General features: G+C 33.8%; 1 protein-coding gene across 1 annotated transcript in view; it reads right to left on the reverse strand.

Annotated features, from left to right (window-relative positions):
- Nucleotides 1-6,694: 6,694 nt before the first annotated feature.
- Nucleotides 6,695-21,636, reverse strand: part of LOC145675973 (choline transporter-like protein 1) — a 156,114-nt gene continuing 141,172 nt past the window's right edge. The window contains exons 16-17 of the mRNA XM_081746802.1: nt 14,939-15,031; nt 6,695-13,312 (exon numbers count right to left, since the gene is read on the reverse strand). Of these exons, the coding sequence (XP_081602928.1) occupies nt 13,184-13,312; nt 14,939-15,031 (222 nt within the window). The 3' untranslated portion in view covers nt 6,695-13,183. The remainder of the gene's footprint in view (nt 13,313-14,938; nt 15,032-21,636) is intronic.

The raw sequence follows: 21,636 nt of genomic DNA on the forward strand, positions 1-21,636 counted from the left end.
GTGTGTTATTGTGTATTAGTACAAAATGGAAACAAGGCCTGATAGAATAGTTAAGGGAGAAAAATGTACCCAATTTAGATCAAGGTAACCTCGACAAACATTGGAATTGTGACAAAGAGCTTTATTCAAAAATACAGAGCCTGCTAAAACTAATTATGTTTCTGGGTGGATTACACTGAAGTGTTGTTTGCTCAGAGAAGACCTGCCAGAATAACCACATACATACGTTACATCTAGCAATGTTTTCTGGGACTCAATTACCATCATATTTGAATTATAATGAGAGATTTTTCGGTTAAAAGTTGTTCATATTTGATTATCTTCTTCAGTTTGTGATACTATATATATATATATATATTAGGAATTCTTGTAACTAAGTGTAAATATGTGATGTATTCATCGTGATAATACAGCCAGCTGTACTGTACAGAACCATCTCCAACACAACATATTGCAGTTTAAGTCATTGTCAATGGAAAATGTGTCAGTAGTAAGATGAATTCATCGATACGAAATTTTGTTTTTCGAATTTCGATTGATGAAGAAAGCCACATCGAAATTATTATCAGAAATACTATTTTTAAGCAATAGTTCTGGCAAGTACAGTCTTTGCGATTACAGAAAATATGTCAGATGCACTCAAAATTATATGATGTAACTTAGGGATTTCCTGGGTAAAGCACAATTTTCTGAAAGATGAGCAGTAGATGGTCAGCTTAAAGAGGTGCTATTAGTATGTGTTAGGTTGGCGTGAGTGAAATGTCCGTCCAAAGTGCATCTTTTCCAAAGGCCAAACAAATATAAACTACATTACTAGATTAATCAAAAAAGTCGCTATCTGCAACCACACGTTTTTGCTATCGCTTAGCCAACGATTGGATTCCGTGGGGGAAAGATACCCGGAGTTCGCGATGCGAAAAATTGCACCGATCGATTATCGGGGAAGATCTACCCTCCCAAGAAGTGATTGAGATGTTGGAAGAGGTGGTAGTCAGTGGGTGAGATCAGGTGAATATGGTAGATGATGAAGGTTTTCGTACTACAACTCAAAGTAGGATATGCATTGTCCTTAACACGATATGTGGGAAAGCACTGCAGTGCAACATGAGAAAACCATGTTTGTTGGTCATTGCTGGATGGTTGCGTACAAGTTTGTGGTGCATTTAAGGGAATTCAGCACTATAATGATCCGCATTGTGCATTGATGGTTTCACCATCCCTGACAAAGATATAATGGATCACTCCCACCATACCAGCAACAACACCTGTGGGTGGAGAAGTTGTTTAGGAAATTGCCCTGGACGGACATCATAATCCAGCCATTCTCCGGACCATTTAGGATCGTTATAACATATCTATTTTACATCTGAAGTAATAATCCGATCCAGGAAACTTCCGCGTATTCTTTACTCTCAAAGAACTCATACCTCCAGATGGCGATTCCTGTTGACCGATGTCAATGCGTGTAGCAGCCAACAGCAAGTGGCATGTTCATTCGCTATTCCTGACCCAAATGCATTGTTTTTATTTTTATTATTATTACTTTTATCCGTGTTGTACAGAGTGTCAGAATCGTAAAGAAAAGTCACTCGTATTCGTGTGTTCACCGTGATGTTCACTTTCATACGACCCTGACTTCTGACTTCTGCAAATACACTTTCACTACTTTCTGACTGTCTCTGAACCCCCAGCCTGTTTGCTGGTCGTGTGCAGTTTTCGTAACGTTTGACACGTGTCCTTAGTCCAGCCGTGTGGTATGTTACTAAGGTGAGTTTTCAGAGTTCGACTTGTTAATTTACCATGGGGGGATAGGTGGATCACAATGTGTAGTGCATTTGCATATACATTAGGGGCAGTGGAGCTTCAAAGTTGTGAGATGGCCAAAAATATTTCCAGGAGTTTCCTCTAATTATAGTAATATTTTATGTTCAAATTCAAAATCTAGCTAAACAAAACATTCAATTATCAAAAGCAACAAAACAATAACAAAGTGTAGCAAAGATAGAGTAATACAAAAAGTATGTACATACAACATACTAAAGTTGTCTTTAAAAAAAAAAGAAAGAAAGAAAGAAAAACATTACTTACGTTTTAGTTAAAAAGGCGAGATGCATGTGAACATTTTTCGATATTTCTTGCTTTCCCAGTAGAATTGTCTGTAGCACTGTGACGCTTCAATTTTATCCACTGTTGCATATTTTTCGGCATTAAACGCAAAGGTGGATCATTTATAGATACAAAAAGGAGCTTGCTAAGTGTTACAATCTGCATACGATTCCTCAGATTAATGTTTCATTCATAACACTAAACCCACGTTCACATTCTGCCGTTGATATCGGTATTATTTCCACAGCTTTCTTAATGTTCAAAAATAATACAGACGCATAGGTTTATGATTTCATAAAGATAAATAAATAAATATAAGAAACTACCAGAATATTGATCGATATAAGTAAGTATTCGGTTTACACCGGTGTAAAATGCACTCCGCGCAAGAACGAACGCACAGCTACCATCAACTCAACACGAGAAAACACCAGAACATCCACATCTAACTTGCTGCGAACAACTCTAAAGTCCTGGCCCTGCCTATTTCTTTTCTTTTTCTTTAAAGCCAAATGGAACCTATATAACTCTTCGATTGTTTGAAAATTCAAATTAAACCGAAGTGGTGTATTGTTGTCAATTTAATGCCGGCCCCTATGTGGCTACGATCGATAGAGGAAAGCATCTATGTTTCCCTACGCCCAACGTGCAATAAAACTTGATGTCCCAAACGGATCTGTCACGGCGACAGCCACAGAAAAAAAATATATATATATATATGGCATTGACCCCGCAAGCGCGAATGTATAGTAACTTGAATTTCCTCTATACTTGTAATTTTCCCCATTCCCTTTATTCCTTCTCAACAACCAGTCTATTCTAGTGATAGTGTAGGTTTCCAGTGTTCTCCTGAGATCAAATTTTCCAGTTCTATTCCTTTATTAGCTATTAGAAACAAAGACTACTGTAGATGACAACACATTCTTACCTTTAGTTGGGGAGGCTGTAGGATCCAAAATTTCAAACATATGTTGACCGCAAGAGCAATAAACATTTCTTCCTTCTGTATGTGATGCACGGGGAAAGAGAGAAAACTCTGGTCCATTTGTGCTTTTACTAGTACCTCAATTGTTTCTTTTCTTGGCGGAAGAAGAAAACGCATTATTGGTATATTGATGTCTGGTGCTCCGAGTTTCAATGGTAAGCTTAAATATCAAATCTTCCTCTTCATCTTTGCTGACAAAGAGGAAGGGGACCTTGAAACAACACGCATCTTTGGTTTTGTTTTCTTGCAAGATTCGTTTAAAACTCCCCAAAACGGTATTTTTATGCGAGTAGCTAGCACAAACAAATACAGCCTTATGTACGGGAAAGAAGAAACGGGAAGTGAGACAGAAGACGCGTCATCCAAACTTAGAAAACAGAATACTCTAAGAGTGTGGTTTTAAATATTTTCCATGAAAAAGGAACTATGTACAGAGAGGGGAAAACCACTATCCCTGGTTGGGACGACATTAGCTAAACCAGAAGCCAAGATGATTTTTCCAGAGGGGAGGAAATCCCAGGCATCTCCCCCTACAAATCGAACACTGAGAGTTTTCCATCAGATGTCAAAGTGGACATTTCATTCAACCTAATACTTATAAAATAATCGGTTGATTGGAAGATACCTCAACATGAACCATCACTTTTAAAAGGCAAGGAAAAGACCAGCCATAAGATTTCTTTGACATTCAAGTAAAAAAGCATATTGTAATGATTTTATAGGTGGAGACAAAATAACGGTCTGGGCGAGTCTTTTGCCCTTCACCAATTTATTATAAAAATTCCTAAGTACAATGTCTTTGATTTACAAGGAATAAATAGTGTCTTTTCTTCTTAATGACCAAATGAAGGAGATCGGTGTTTTGCACGGTGCCCCTTCTCTCAAAGCAGTCCCCAAGGCACCTGCAAGGTTTTGGTGAGTCTTGAAGGAAAACCCTCTCAGCCCAAGGCAGCTTCGTGAGTTTTGGCTGTGGTGAGGATTCCTAGTCCAATGTAACCTCGGGTTAAGGAAAGGTGTACCCTTAGTCCAATGCGACCTCGGAGCAGGTTTTGGTTAGTTGATCAGTGATCAGACTGATACCAGGTACTCCTCAGGCTGCGCTTTTATAGAAGGCATCTTGGTGGTTCGTTCCTCCTCGGGCTCCGCCCTCTTGATTTCGTGTCTTCCGTGTTGACTTCTCGTCTGCTTCATTGTTTGTAATCAATAACACGTGTTGTATTGACATGTGCTTCTGTTATGATGTGGGGATCCTTACAATATATTTGCTGTCTGTGCTTTCGTTCCACCTTTTAGAGTTTTTCAGAATAGATCACAAAAGTTCGTTGGTTAACCTTTTCTTGTCAGAAAATGGTTTTCTCGTCGTAACAATTGTTGCTTTATATTTGAAATCACGTTGTCAAGAAATATATTTCTCTGTCATTGATATAGAAAATAGGAAGCTTCCGTATATACTTCAATGCTATTTGCGGAGAATAAGATATACACAGTGCGGCAATTACGAAACGAGACTGGGTGTGTAAACAACAACAATAATAAATAAATAAATAAATAAATAAATAAATAAATAAATAAATAACAAATGGAATCAATTTCCTTCGGTTTACTTAAAGTAAGAACCTCCTTTGTCCACCAGCTTTGCACGATCCACTATCTCATAGAGTTATTTCTGGAAGTCCTGTACTGTAATGGTGTTCAAGATTCTTGTCACTGTTTTCTGACGGTACGGTAGAAACTTCAACAAGAGAAACCTTTCAGTGGTACTTTTATTTTGGGGAAAGGAATCACAGTAGAACTGATCTGGTGAGTGTGCATGGTGTGGTAACCTTTTCTCAGCCAACAACTTAACATTTGCCAATTACCTCGGTAAGAAATAAAATAGGACACGAAACGCGCACATAGTTTCTATTTCTTTAAATCCTCCGTTATTATTTGGTGTGAACAAACTCACTCATCCCACGAGACTTGCGTTTCAATCATTCTAAATGATTCTCCAAACTTTGTATACCATTTCAGTTGTTCTGACAGACCTGCTTGGACCCGGTCGCTCGTCATCTTCCACAGACTACCTTCCAGCACTGAATCTTCAAAAACATGGCAACGAGAAAGGAAGTTATCCTCTTAAACCTTTCCATTGAAGTTTCCTGTTTTCGTTCCATTGGAACTGTGACACTGTATCAAAACATTAGTCTATACTTAGCCGCGTCACGCGCTACACTGGCGACGGGCCGAGCTGAAAACTTCTGCACGTGTTCCCAAGACCACGATATTCACTACTATGAAAAACTTCCGTACGAGAACCAATTTTGCAGAAGAAAAAAAATCGTGACTTTTAATTCCCTTACCGTAATATAGTAATATATTAATTGTTATATTTTAATACGCTAAAGTAATCGCTAAGTATTTCATTAAATTTAATCTATTACTGTTTCTCTGGTTAATATATAATGAATTACTGACCAGAAAATGATGACAATATAATTTGTCACACACTATAAAATACACTATAAGTACTTTCGTTGGAACATACCAGATAGGTAGAGAAGGAAATAGGGAAAATTGAAAATAAAATTAACAGAAAAAGCTGTGAAGTCTTCAGGTGTGCGTCATGTTGAAATGCTCGATGTGAACTTATTAAAATACATAGAATTTGTTACTTTCAAGATAAAATATTGAGTGTTGCAGGAAGAGGGGACTGTTCTTTGAAAAGTGGTTGGAAGAGATCCAGAACAAAAATAACTGGACGAACATGAGTACAAACACCTTGGAAGAGAGCAAAATAAAACTACAATCGATAACAATGCTCGTTCAAAATCCGTAAGTCATGTAAAGGTAATTTCTCGTTACAAGACAAGTTGGAACATCGATACAAATTGGTTCTCAGATATGTTGGCGTTAACTTTCTTACATGATATTTTATTTTATTTAAAACCTCGTTCTTTCTATCATAAAAAATTCCTACAAAATAAGCAAGCAAAATATCTGTATTACAATCTTGTCTCTTGAGAATTGTAAGTATTTTGAGATGTGTTTTGCTCGGTCTGTTCATATATTGCAAGTTTTCAAGTTTATATGTTTATAAGTAAACATGCCTCTTTAGTAAAAGGGAAAGTCGGAAAATAAGTTTCCCTTCCGTCTTCCCCCAGAAATCTTTAAGCAGTGGGACAAACAAGACATCGGCTTAATTCAAGTTATCCATACGTCATTTGGTGATGTACGATCAAAATCCTGCAGATGGCGCTATCGCAATGCTAGCAGAAAGTTGGAATGAGTGGCCCATTCTATTCCTGTAAGGATTGAAAATAGAGCAATCAGAGCTCAACGGTTGTCAGACTTGTGGCAATACTTAAGTGTGCTATTTGCAGCAGGCAATCTAAGCTTGTCATTTTGGACGACAATGCGAGACCAGACTAACTGGCGGCAATGCATAACCATTTTGTAGTGGTTCTTATGCGGAAGTATACAGTAATCATTGTTCTTATTTTCACAGCATTTGTTTTGAATAAACACCTCTATCCATACCTTCCACAGAGAACTTTGTTTTCCATCGTACACTTATATTCTGTATGAAAGCCTTTTGGTTGAAATTAGAAAACATTTGACTTTATTGAAAATACATAAATTTATACAAATAAATCACTTTACAAACGAATTACAGATTGGTAACATAAACTTTGTGAATTTTAATATACAATTTTAATAAGAATATAGTTCTGAAAACTTCTTTACAGAAGTTAACTGTATGTTAAACTGAGGAACATTTTGTATTAAGTTCAATATTAACACCGGGGAATTAGAAAATATACCCAGTTGTCATTAGTGTGTCTTGGATAAGAAAATACATTAATACACTCTGACAAATTATAAAATTAAATACTCATGTACAGTTTGTTGTTAAGAATATACATACATTTAAAATAGTATCTCTAAATAAGTTGCAACAAATACAAAAACAGGAGTGCAAAATAATATAGGGATGAGTCGGTAACAGTGAGACACTCGTTCATTGGATGTCACGAGAACTACTGACGAAGGATTTATGTAAATTGTAAGTTTAAAATTCAATTTACAAAATGCCTGTCATTCAGACAACATACTGTTTATTTTACAGTGGACCGTGGTAGGTAAGTTGAATTTACTGTAACAACGAACATCGTACCTGATGATTCTCAAAAATCTCTTTAAGAAGCCTGTTTCTTTTCTTTTGTGGGAAGTAACCAACAGCTATCTGAAATTCCGTTACAAACATATTCGCAAAGGTAAAAAATCAGCGAAGAAGAAAGATCTAAAATTAGTCGTAATACTTAATGTTATTAACTGTGCAACCCACTTTTTCCAAGAGGGAAATTATGGTTTTGAAAAGTGATGATATCTACTTTTCTCTCAGAAGAGTGCCCCTGGAAGGAATTAACTTTCACTATACTTCCAGCTTAACAACGTTTAGATGCCACCGAAGAAAGTCTCAGAGAACACTGAAACACGAGAGTGAATTACAAAAGTTCATACGTACTTATGGTAGTTAGAAGAAAGACAAAAAGTATCTTGATGTTACCCACACACCCCTATTTTGTACTTACGATTCTTATTGTTTAATTTTTATAGACAACGAAATATTTATTACAAACTAATACTAATACAAGTAAAAGAACTGGTATAATTACCACTTAAAAAGCAAGATTTATTAGCTTCCCCACTTCGTTTAAGTGTAAATGCAAGGAAATACAAATTACCTTTCCTTACTGAAAGATTCGATTCGATTCTATAATAAACAAACCATTACTATTGATTCAATGTTAAATATAAATTCATGGCTGTATTTACAATAAATAAATAAAAATGGGGTCTAGTTTAACGTGCCTCGGCTATGCTCCATAGACTAAACGAAACGAAAGAATCCTCATGCATGCGATGTTATCCACAAATTTTCATTATGAGATCGAACCAAGGATCTCTTGCGTTATGTCGGTGAGCTATCTTGTGCCCCCGTTCTCCTTGCATCTAAAATGTTCGGGAATTTACCGAATATCAGTTTCCTTGAATACAACTCTGAAGTTATTCTTAGAATTGAATAACCATCAGTATTGAACCATTTTAATAAATCACTTTCTTTTTTTTTAAAAAAAAAAAATGTTTATTGTATTCCAACGTTTATTTATCAGATTAACTGTCAACTTCTTCAGGGAAACGCTAAACAGTCTATAGTTGTGTTTCCCTGAAGAAGCTGGTGATGAAACGATCATCAAGATAAACAAATGCTAAGAAATCCCGAACTATAAATTTATAATGTGTAAAAGTTTAAAAACAATATTTAACCGGTAGTGGTATCCAGAGTTAGGGAATTAAGTAAGTTAGAGGTAAGAAATACAGTACCTATTGCGCTTGCTTGCAACAATACTTTAATGCAGAGGTAAAATTTGCGGGAACGCGGGGACGCCGTTCTTCCACTTTCAAAAATATCTATGGCGTCCCTCCACTTCCTAAAAAATTACAATGGGCAAAGATAGGCACAAGGGACGGCGTGACGTCATGCCTCCCCTACCTTGTCAGATCCACTTCTATTTCTGCTTTAATACTTTATTAAAAATACGAGGAAGCTAACCAACCTTGGTTCTTAACTAATCTACAGAAGATGTATAAAATCTTAAAATATGTGTTATTGATATAACAATCATAATAATTTTAATATCATATACAATTTTCAATACCATTATTTACAATTCAAACATTTCAAACCTACTTCGATTATCAGTAAACTCTTTTGCTTTCTTTTTTAAGATATTTGACGTGCAGGATTACTTTTATTTATTTTTATTCAGTATAATATAGCAATGTGTTTGCATTGATGTCTTAACGGATCATATGAAATCTTATCATACTCAAGAGACTTCAGCAAAATAAGTATAAACATTTTCGAATTTTCACAAACTTGAATAATGAGGGAATTGATTCAAGTTCTAAAACGGACGAGGGTAAATTTTCCTCTTCGTTCTGTAAATTTGATTTGTTTACTTTTGAGCCTTTCTACAGAGCTCTTATTATTTAACCAGACACTGTTGATAATTTTGCTGTTTTTATTAAGACGGCAGATTACTAAAAATGATACAAAAGCTAACCATTTTTTTCTTTTGCCCGTTTTCGTAAGTGAAAGGAGGTAATGAAATGTAACTTACCACAATAATAGATGTTATTCTATACCCGAAAATCGGAAGAGTATTTTTAGTTAAAGTATTAATGTAATAACCAGTACAAATCCTTACGGAAACTGAAACCAGAATACTTAGTACAGCGTAAAGTAGTAAATTAATAACCGCTACAAACTCCTACGGAAACTGAAACTAGAATACTTAGTAAAGGTAAACTTTCCTTAAAAATTATACTAATGTGTTAAGATTAGCATGCATGTCAATATTTTTTCTAAAATCATCAGATGCTAGAGACAAAACAGTAATAATTGAATAATTGAAAATTTTAATTGAAATTCGTCTATAAACACACACACATATCACTACTTATGTATTGGTTTGGTAAACCTCGTTCATTGATAATTCTATACAATATATATATGAAAACCATTTTTAACCTCACCTCGTTGCGTATCGTTTTCGTTCATGATAAAAGATTGTACATAGGAACTCTTTCAGAACGAAACAAGTTCGAATGAATCACACTGGGATTGTTGATGAGTAAATATCGTATAATATAATGGTAATGATCTAGCGTCAATAAACTCAAAATGCATGTTTGTTTTCTGTATCATATAGTTCAGATAAACATGTTAGAAGTTGAATATTCGCTGACAGATATCAGCATTGTGAAGACAGGTAAGAAAAGGTCTTAGTGGGGATAGGATATATGAGAATTAATTGAATATGAAATAAAAAAAAGTTTACATTGGTAAACAAAAACTTCTTGCTGTTACGCAGTATACAGATCTTAATTAATTGTGTCCCTTCTGCGATTGGTGACTACGGTGAAAATATCACTGTATTGTTCCAACATCTGTCCAGAGAGTGCCCATATAAGAATTGAAATTTGATTCCTTCGTTTACTGAAAAAGGTCTCTACAGTTTTTTTTTTTGAACCATTTTCACTTTGTCGATTTGCTTTCCAGATGTTTTGAAAGACTGATGTTACGGATTGTTGCGTCTGGCATTCCGAATATATTGTTTCAGTTTAGTGCCTGTGTTCCATTCTATACCTACGTAAGTCTTGATGTGTCCAGTCAGCGACAAAGGTTCTTTCCGATTGGTAAAATTTATTTTGAGAATAACGGTGGTATCGCTGGAATGTACACAAAATTATATTATTTTTAATTTACTGAAAACTGTACTCAAATTGTCCTTCCATTTTGAAGTTATTTACGAAACTAATTTCATAAACGGAAAGAACTTTTGTTGCTGACTGTACATGAAAATCTTAGACACCTGCGAGACACAGCTGATCAGTGGAGAAACTTTTATAATTTGATAAGTTTCTCTACTTTCTTATGGGTGTACTAATGTGTTAAAATTTTGCTGCCCCCCGAAAAAAAATTGTAATTTGTTTCAACCTAATAATAATAATAAAAAAAAACCTTGTCCATTCCATGTTTGCATATGTTTTAGGAGTGATGTATCAATCTGATGTAACCATTTCTTCGAAGTGTCAAGTTCTGTAACCACTTTTTTTTTCGGTGTTTAAATAAAAGTTTTTGTTTTTGTTCTAAGAGCTGAAACAAAAAATTGAAGCCCTGCGAAGGAAATTTTTCCAAATGTTAACTTCAGTTTGATTTGGGACCTGCTTGGCTCAGTTGTAGATCCCTCAGCTCTCGCACTTGGTGTCTCTGATTCGATCCTAACTCTTGTCAAGCGAGCTTTGTGGTAGACAAATACATGTATGTGAGATTCTCGGGGTTCTCCCGTTTTCTCCCACTTTCGTCATTCCACCATTTTCATCCATCTCAACACCGTCTACCATGGCCTCGGTGCATAATTAACTTAGTTACTAAGTGTGCCTAAACTGCATTATGTATTTGGTACTCTGCTGTATCTTCGCGGTAAATCTTGGTGTGTGAAATTTATTTCCCTTTCTGTGTATCGTCAGATACAGGAGATTTATGCTGTTACTAATTTGAGTTTGTTATTTTGATGTTAGTATGTATGGAATTTAGACTTTTGTACAGAAAAAAAATGTAATCCAAAAAACGGTAGTATGTTGTGTTGTTATTCTGGAGGTTGTAAGATCTCTGTTTCAATAATGACGTAGCACTGTATTTGCTAAGAAAAGAAACAGATAATTCGTTTTATAAGCTAATCTGTCAGTCTGTTTGTAAATTTTGTCCAATGATTGGAAAAAGTTGTTTCTCAAACATCTCTCCAACAAGTCCTTTTTCTCTCTCTTTCTTTTTCTTTTAACAATCGTGTACAGTCAATATTAAAACAAAGAACAAGTTGTACATATCCTCCATATCTAAGGGCACCACATGATCAATAAACAAACCACTACAGTGCTTTCTCCAGATAAGTTGGAATAACTTATTGACACATTCTCCGTCATTACCAGTTACAGAAGAAGAACAAAATGAAATGAAATTTCTAGTTCGTCCCACGATTATGCACTAAGACTAGATCCCAAACAATATTGAAGATAACGAATGAAAGGATGGAATGAAGTAAGTAGGATGAAATAAGAGAACTCCCGAGAAAACCCACGCACTAGGTGTTTGTCCAACACAAAGCTCACTTGGCAAAAGCTGGGATCATACCACACGCCCCAGAGGTGAGCTTTGTACCACTAAGCATCGTGGCCAGCAAAGAAGAAGAAAAATAATTGCAAAGATTTAAGGATGTATTCTATGTAGCAGCAACAAGTTTTTGTTTAGTAGTGTAAATTGTTTTCATTTTTTACTTTCATGTGTGATTAATTCCTACACATAGTTTTCTCTCTAAAATATTTTCTTACCTGTGTTGACATTGTTGACAACTGTAAGAGAAAATTCAATACTTAGCATGTTATTTGAATTTAACTACAGGATATAGATGAGCAGGATTTTGAGTTTATTAATAAGATTGGCCTTCAAATGGCTTACGTTATAGTGAAGTATTTAAGGTGTTACCTCTTCACGAACTTTAAATATAGAACGAGAATAACTGAATGTTTCCACACAGTAGGCAACAATTTTCAGAGAATTTTGTTTGGAAATTTTATCATTTGAAGATACTAGCTAACTATTTTAATTTGCTGTGTTGTTAATGACAACTGGTCTGAAGTATAAGGTTTTTGATGACTAATTATACCAGCCAGGTGTATTACTTCCCACTATATAGATAATATTGATAGTAACATTATAATATATTTGAATACTTTTATTTTAAATTTACGAGGTTAATATACACTAAAACAATTGCCTATCTGTTCATGTCAGTATATGAGAAATATCTTTGGTTATCTATTTTAAGTGTAAAATATGTCGAGTTCTGAGTGGCGAATTACAAAACGAAAAAAGGTTTAATTTTATTCCGGCAGGTAACAGTATATTCTGGAAAATGCTTCATAAAAAGAATATACGTATGCATTTTCGGTGACAACTGTATATGGAAACTAATATCTTGAATATCTCATTCAAGAACCTTGTGATAACGAAACAGCTTCAGTCCGGATTTCGATTTCAGCACTCCTACGCTGTTATACTATCTCCTTCAGTTAGTTTTATATAAAGCTTTTTGTTGTTATTCACAAATATTGCATTATAATTCAAATAATTCTACTGTGGAAGATCTTTATCGTATACTTCTGTACGCTCAATGCCTCTTCATATTCTTTTCAGTATTTTCGAATAATATAGGGAAGTATTAACATCAAAATGGAGTTAGTAGTATCTTCACTATATGTTAAAATGTTAACTTAATTGTACAACTGTTTTTAAACTCACAGGTACGTAAGTCAGTTTCGAATATTCGCTGCTACCACTTTTCGAAAAGATATGACTGAACAGCTTAACGAACTATAGTATACCGTAAAGTAGTTACAAATAATGTACGTAAAAATATTTTCACAGAATTACTTTTAACTAAATATATATATATATATATATATATATATATATATATATATATCTTAGTCCTTTTTGTTTCCGTCTTCCACAGTGAAAGCTAGGTTGCTTGTACCGTTCTCTCCCCAGGCTTCTCCACGACTTTTAGCGGAGTCTAAGTTAGCTAATGCTTTCTTGCTGTTTTGAACAAATTCCTGGAAATAGATTTAAAGAATTAGTAATCAACCGGACAATATGAATGATAGTAATGTCCGGAACTAAATCAGTTGTATAACATAAACTTAGAGCTATATACAAGTATTTCTACAAATAATAACAGGGCTGCGACTTCTCTTCTTCTTCTTCTTCTTTTCGGAGCTTGTAATGAAATCAGGCGGACTAATACATCAATATTATTATTATTATTATCATTTTACTGTACAGAAAATATACATGCATGATATAGTATTTGTATGTTAATGTTGAGTTAAAAATTAAAAATCAACTGGTCTTTGCCAAAACCAGAAACACTAGGCATGATAGACATGTGTAAATGGTGTTTAACACCAAATTAATAGAAATACTGAGAATGTTATGTAATAAAATACAACAGAGAAAGTGGCGGACTGGTCCGAGCAAGAAGGTTGGAATTCCCGCCTGGACCCCTACAACAATAATAATAATAATAATAATAATAATAATAATAATAATAATAATAATAATAATAATAATAATAATAATAATAATAATAATAATAATAATAATAATAATAAACATGATAGAGCTCCCTTCAATCAAGCATATAATAATAACCATTGATAGAGCTTAACTGTTTAAAGGCTGTGTGTAAGTTGTGTTTAAGTTGTGTGTAATAACTAATAATGCAATTGGCCACGAATTCTATGCAGGATCAATATATGGAGGAGGCGCAAGCATTGGCGTAGCAATGACGTCCGTCCGTATGTATGTCAGCCCCAGACCTCCATATAGTGTATATTTGGTCCCTATGATTTATTCCCGCCTGGACCCTTTACGTCTCAGTCCACCATTGATCAGAGGACGAGCCAATGTGATATAAGGTATGTAGGGGAAAGTAAGGTACAGTGAAACAAGGGGCACAATGAAGCAACTTGATTTACTCAGTACTTAACGGAAGCAAACATTTCAAACTCAGGTGATAGTAACATTACAGTACTAGTGACATCATATGCTAGTTTGCAGATGGTACTGACTGTGGTTTCTGTGTTCCATACGATTATTGGAAGTTGTTCATTAAAAGTAAAATTTTGAACAAATTTATAATTGAAATCTTGAGTTACTTGAAGTGCTAATATTGGTGAAAATTAGATATAGTTTAAAAGTTACAACGTTCTTTAAAAACATAAATAAAATAAGAAAATCTCAGGATAAATTTTGTATCAGTCAACAAAATTCGTTAATTTAGACGTTACATAGTATATTTATTCTGGTGGTTAGAGATGGTGTAGAATGAAACACTTTGCTTTGGAGTTGAATTTTGTGCTTCTATTAATCACAATCAGATCAAAGTGAATCTTCCCAGACTTCTTTTGTAGGATCGCACCAAAAGGACACTTCAGCATTTACCCTTTTGCTGTTGATTTCTCGGTTATCAACATTCTCTGAGCCTCTTGGGGCATTTCGTTTGTTTTTAAAATATTTGTTTCGAATAACAACTCAAATAGTGATTTGGATTATGTGTAATCTCGGTGTTTTTATAGGATCTGAAGCAGAATTACAAAAACTGTGGATGTGCATTTCTACCAAAACGTTAAAATGTGAAAGTAATAAATGTTGTAAGGCATGTTAAGTATTGAACTTACCATGAGACCTCGACTCATGTAGTACGGTTTTGATATACCGTCATTGATTTCACAGTCTTCACAGAAACAAAGGAATATGGTATCAATCGTCATCTGTTAAAAAAAGAGAAGTTAGTTTTAGATTAAACATACAACAGGAAGGGAAATATAAATGTACATTTTCAGCATGAATTACTGAAAAATATTATACTAAATTAAACATCACAAGGGAAAAAAATCATGAAAGGGCCTCCCGATCATTTTATGGAAAATTAATTGATAATGAAACTTTTTCTTTAACATATAACTTCTTGTTAAAAGAAACGAATAAGCTAAGGTGTCGGTATGAGAGAAGACAGGAGAAGAAGCAATAATATATACTTATCATAAGTTGACTAACATAAACTATCTAATTTTTTCTTTCTTCCTTTTCGAAATTGAGCTATTGATATGTTAAAGTAGTATGCAGTGTGGTAGTCAATTCATAAAATGTCATAGATCAAAATCTTATAAACTTTGGTCTATTGGATTCATTTTAATGCATACAAAAACTTCATTTTACCTCTCTTGTAAAACAGAATATTGAGAACGACATAGATTTTTTTAAAAAACTTATAGTGTTTACGGAAGTGGTTTAGTACCGAGAATTTACCCTTTACTACAAGATCGCTTGTACATACTTTTAGGATCAGACCACTTCTGAATTTTTTCCCCTAAATTTATGATTTACATCTATGTATATCTCAGAAACTCACTGTATCTGCTTGAAACAAGTATTTAAGTTATATCTAAATATACTCCAGAACTAACTTTATGATTGATGTCTATGTCTCTCCCAAAATTAACCCTCTGCTACAATCTTCAAAAGAAATATAGTCTTAATTTTATGTACCAGAAATAACTCTCTATTATTTGTCTATCCAACAGTTACTAGGTCCTGTTCTAAACTATTTAAGTAGTAAATCCATAGTTAATTTTTATAGAAATAATAAACACTTCTGACCAGAGTATATACACTTGTTTATTAAAAACTAAATTACAGTGTAACGGTTTCGACAACTTAACGTTGTCTCCATCAGACACTTAATTTTTATGTGTATCTCCAACCAACCCTTTGCTACATGTTTGCTGAAGTCCTAAATTAAATTAAATTAAATCGAGCATTTGTTTTTTAATGGGTACTTTTTATTATATATAAATATATATGGTTACTTTAGTTATATTTTAATTTTATCGTTTCGCTTATTTAGAATACTGAAATAATTCTAGAATTAGAATTTTCTAATGCTGTGAACTACCGAAAAATTATGTCCAGAGACGTCACTGACCGCTATATATGTGTACTTTTCACAACGAATTTATTCAGTAAAATAGAAGTGTAGGAGAAAGCACAATGCATAACAGGTATATATCAAAACATAATCTGCTATCCAGGCCCAGAGAAAGTTCAGAACAAGGTACTGCAGGAGCCACCATCTACGAATAGCATTAAAGATTGGTGGAGAAAGTTTATGGAGACTGGTAGTGATTTTGACAAGGAAAACCTTTGGCGGCTAGAGGTTGTATACAAAAAACAGTAGTGGAAGCAAATTTAAGTAAAGATGTTAAGTTGTGCAATTATGGGGCAAAAAACAATGTCAGTAGTATTATAGAGTACTGTGATGCGTGTGAAAATAAAATGAGAAGCAGAGACACATTCATAAGTAAATTAAAGCTAAAAACTCTTCAGGTTCCTAATTATGCTTTGGAAACAAAGGACGGTAATGCATCAACAAAGGTAAACTATGATTGTGATATCTAAAGTGTAGAAGCATGTTTAAAACTTCTAACAGAAGATATACAGTAACTGAAATCTGAGTTAAATGCACTAAAAAATGAAAACAGAACTTACTACGAAATTGCTGCAAATCACAAACGTCAACCTAGTGCAAGGAGACGTGCAAGGAAAAGAACGTAAAAACCATCCACAATATAGACAAGAATTGTACAGTGATGCTGTGAAAAATAACACAGTAAATCAACAGAGGTGGGATAAAACTAGTAATTGGACAACTGTAAAGAAAAAGGACAGCATGCTAAATCGTGCAAAAAAGCAGCAAGGTTTAGCTACAGATACTGAGGTAACAAATAGATTTCAGATACTCAGTACTACTACTGAATTAACATAAGGATAAAAGATTATGGTGCGCGAGTCAAGAAACGTGATAAACGGTATACCAGTGCAAAATAAATTAAAACCAGTTTTGACGGCAAAGCAAGGTAAAGACTGTCATTCAGAAGTGAAGACCCCAAATATTCATGTGCAAGGGAATATTCTACTTCTCGGAAATAGTCATGGAAGAGGTATTGCTAAAAGAATGAAACGTAATAGTGCAAGTATGTCGATTATAGGGATTGTGAAGCCAGATGCAGGACTTAATGAAATAACTAAACCAGTAATGAACGATAAAGTTCTTACGAAAAACGATAGTGTCATCGTGATAGGTGGGCAAATGACGTTGCAAAAAATGACTCGCGAAGTGTAGTTGAAGTATTAAGAAAACCTTATCCAATCTAACACATACAAATGCCATAGTGAGCACTATACCGCACAGACATGACATTATTGGATCATCGATTGGAAATATAGAAGTACAGAATACGAATAAAGAAATAAAAGTGTGTAAACATTTCAAAAATGTTAAAGTGTTAGATATTAGCAACAGTCCAAGGGAGTATCACACCAGACATGGGTTGCATTTCAACGGGATAGGTAAAACAATTTTGGCAGAAAAACTGAATTATCTAGTCAAACAGCAGCCAAAGAGGGATCCTATACCACTAGTATGGCAAGTCTCAGTAGAAAATAACAAAGATGTAGCTCCTGTAGTACTTGACAGTAGAAATATCGCAAACAAGAACCTTGATGTTCAGCTCAACGTGAATTCACACTGTATCGGTGTAGGGTTAGATTATGTGGATAGAATTAGCTTAGTACAGAGGTCAAATGGTTTAAACGAGAAAGCAGATGATAGTAGCAATATGACAACAGATTATAATGACGTTATAGGATCAGGGAAAATTAGCAGTAATGTTAGTAAAGTTAGTAATGTTAGTAAACCAAATTATGAAAACAAGTTATCGCACCCACGCACAGAAAACGATGTAACTACAGAAAATGACCTAAAGGTAGAACGACGGAAGAGAACGCGAAAAGTATTATCAAGTGATTTTTTTATGGTAGGGGATACTGACGCCACTAAATGTACAAACACTCGTGAAACGTCAACTAATTCAAAACTAATATTTCCGCATGACAGAAAAAAATTAAGTAAGAAACAAAATGCTCCACATGTATCGATAGGTGGCATTAATATTTTTCATCAAAATGTTCAAGGTCTCAATAAGGTAAAAATTAACATGCTAGAAGTACTACTTTCCACTGAATTAGATAATATACATGTAATCTGTTTAAAGGAACATTGGTTAAAATTAGATGAAATAGAATATTATAAAATCTATAACTATACATTAGTAGAGCGCTACTGTAGAACGGGTACCCAAAGACGAAGAGTTGCGATCTACATCAAAACAGAATTAGAAACAAGTATATGTAAAAATTTTACTTAAAACACCGAAAAAGACTTTGAGTCCTGTACAATGGAGTTACCAAAACAAAAACTATTTATCATCTGTATTTACAGAACCCCGAATAGCAATATTAAGGTACTAGCACACAATTTAGATGAAATACTGAAAAAATTAACTACTCCAAGTAATAAGGTAGTGGTAATAGGTGACCTGAATATATATATATATATATATATATTTTGTCAAACGATATCGATCATAACGTACAGGTTCTTATTGATTCATATATCTTAACGCCAGTAGTTAGGGAACCCTTCAGAATAACACAGACAACAAAGAGCGCAATAGACCAAATGCTGCTAAACAAAAATGTTTTAGAATATTCCGTGAAAGTTTTCAATACCGGATTTTCCGACCATGAAGCTCAAGTTTTTACTATTCTAAATGTAACCATTAGCAATACTAACAGAAAATCAAAAATTATCACTAAAAGAAATTTTAGTGAAGACAATGTGAATGAATTACTTTAACTATCTCTTAAGTGGTGAAACATGGGAGGATATCTACAAGCAAAGTACAGTAGATAAAGGCTGGAAATATTTCCTTAATTACTTTAACATAGCATTCCCGACAACCATTCATAAAATTTACACACATAAGACAAAGTCGTGGATAACTTCAGAAATAATAAAATCCAGCAAAACAATTAGAGAGTTGACACAAAGAGTTAATCAAGAGTTATCAAACCCGGAACTTAATAGATATTACGCGAATTATAAGCGCATATATAGACTTGTAATAAAAAATGGCTAAAAAAATGGAATATAACAAACAATTTGAGTTTTCAAAAAATAAACCAAACACACTTTGGAAAATAGTAAAGAGTGAAATAAATAGTAAAGCATCTTCTAGGGAGATAGAAGACATTGAATTGTATGATAGAGACACTAAAATAACTGACCCAGTATTAGTTGCTAGTATTATGAACAACTATTTTACTGAAATCGGAAATAAAAATGTAACGGGTACAACTTTGCAATAAAATCTGCTGAAGATAGGATACAAAAAACAATACGAAGTTGCTCAAATAATTTCAAAGCAGAAAGACAAGTGGTCCGTAGGTTTTGATAACATTCCAAAAGTAATACTGAAGAAAAGTTCCACTCTTATAGAGACACCGTTAACATATCTTATAAATCTTTCCTTTTCAACAGGGCAGTTTCCTCAAAAAAGTAAAGTTAGCACGAATTAAGCCAATTCATAAAAAAGATGATAGGCATAAGGTAGAAATCGCAAAAGTTATCGAATCAACTATGTAAAAATGTATAATAAGCTTCCTAAAAATATATAATATAATAGACATTGCTCAAAATGGTTTCCAACGCAAAAAGTCAACTGAAATAACAATATTTAATTATCTCGATTATATTCGTGACGCATTAGATGACAGGAAAAAATATACTGGCATTTTTCTAGACTTAACTAAGACTTTCGACCTTGTTTCACATCAAATACTCCTCGAAAAATTAAACAATATAGGTGTAAGAGGAGTTGTAAATAAATGCTTCCAAAGCTATTTAGAAGGTAGAGATCAAGCCGTAGTAAATGATCACACGGATCAGCGGGGTACAAGCTCCAAATATATCTCTGACATTAAACCAATAAAATGCGGGGTGCCACAATGCTCGATATTAGGGCCTATTCTCGTCATAATTTTCATCAATGATCTTCCAGCTTACATAAAAACTGCCAAACTAATCATGTTTGCTGAAGATACAAGTCTAGCCATTACTGAATACACCGACAGTAAAATGCAAGTTAGCATCGAACAAACAATAGTAGAATTAAACTCGTGGCTTGAAAATAATAAATTAAAATTAAATACCGATAAAACTACAGTACTAAACTTTCATCACTCTCGAAATACAAATGTAAACAATCCAATTGTATCTATTAAAAATAAATATATAGATAACGTTAAAGCAACGAAATTTCTAGGACTCTGGGTAAGTGATACACTAACGTGGGATAGGCACGTATCGATACTCCAAAAGAAACTTTGTAAGGTGCACTATGCCTTAAAAAGTGTGAAAACATCTTTTAACCTATCAACATTAAAAGTAATTTATCATAGTCAGTTTGAGAGTCTACTCATGTACGGAATAGTACACTGGGGAAACACAGCAGAAAGTAGGACAATTTTTAAAATTCAAAAAAGGGTACTGAGAACAATGAAAGGTACAAAATCAAGAGTATCATGCAAAAAAAAATTCCCGAGAGTTTAAAATTCACCCACTGCCTTGTCTTTATATACTGAGAACGGCAATCTTTTTAAGAAAATACATGAAACCGTCCCTTAAATGCAACAGTGACATTCGTACATACAATACTAGAAACAAAATCGATCTTGCAATTCCCATTCATAATACAGCACTATACCAAAAAGGTCCAAAATATACAGGAATACAAATTTATAATCGCTTACCATCAACATAAGAAACTGAAAATCTGATCACCTTTTTAAACAAAGACTAACAAAGTACCTACAAGAACATTGCTTTTATACTGTCTCGGAATTTTATGAGCATGCTCAAGCTTGAAACATGTAGTTGTATTAATCAATAGGAAGGTATTTATTTTATTATTACATGAGTAGTTATTCTTATTTATATATTATTATAATCAAATATCTTCAATAGATGTTTACTAAATACTAAATGAAGATAGCATAATAGGTACAAAAAAATACAGATTCGCCCATTATGAATAAAACCAGGAGATGAATAAACAAGGTGTGGTATATCTATGTATTAATATATATCGTGTAGTAAGACTAATATGATGTATATGAAATTATTGTAGTAGTTTATTATATAGAGCTAATATGATTTGACATGTTCTATACCACATGTACAAATGTACAACACTGTGGTCTCTTGAACGCAAAATAAATAAATAAATAAATAAATAAATAAACGTGAAATACCAGCGAGAATTGAGAATTACATTGAATATGTTCGTGGGTTATTTGATCCACGAAGGTCAGTTCGGAGATAATCCAGAATTAAGTGTATTATCAATAATAGTTCACAAAATGTTGCATATGATGCTTGACTAACTTACAATCTTCAATTGCTTCTACATCTGAA

The sequence above is a fragment of the Thermobia domestica genome, chromosome 18 (genome assembly GCF_964235325.1).
Source record: "Thermobia domestica chromosome 18, izTheDome1.hap1.1, whole genome shotgun sequence".
NCBI classification, from domain to species: domain Eukaryota; kingdom Metazoa; phylum Arthropoda; class Insecta; order Zygentoma; family Lepismatidae; genus Thermobia; species Thermobia domestica.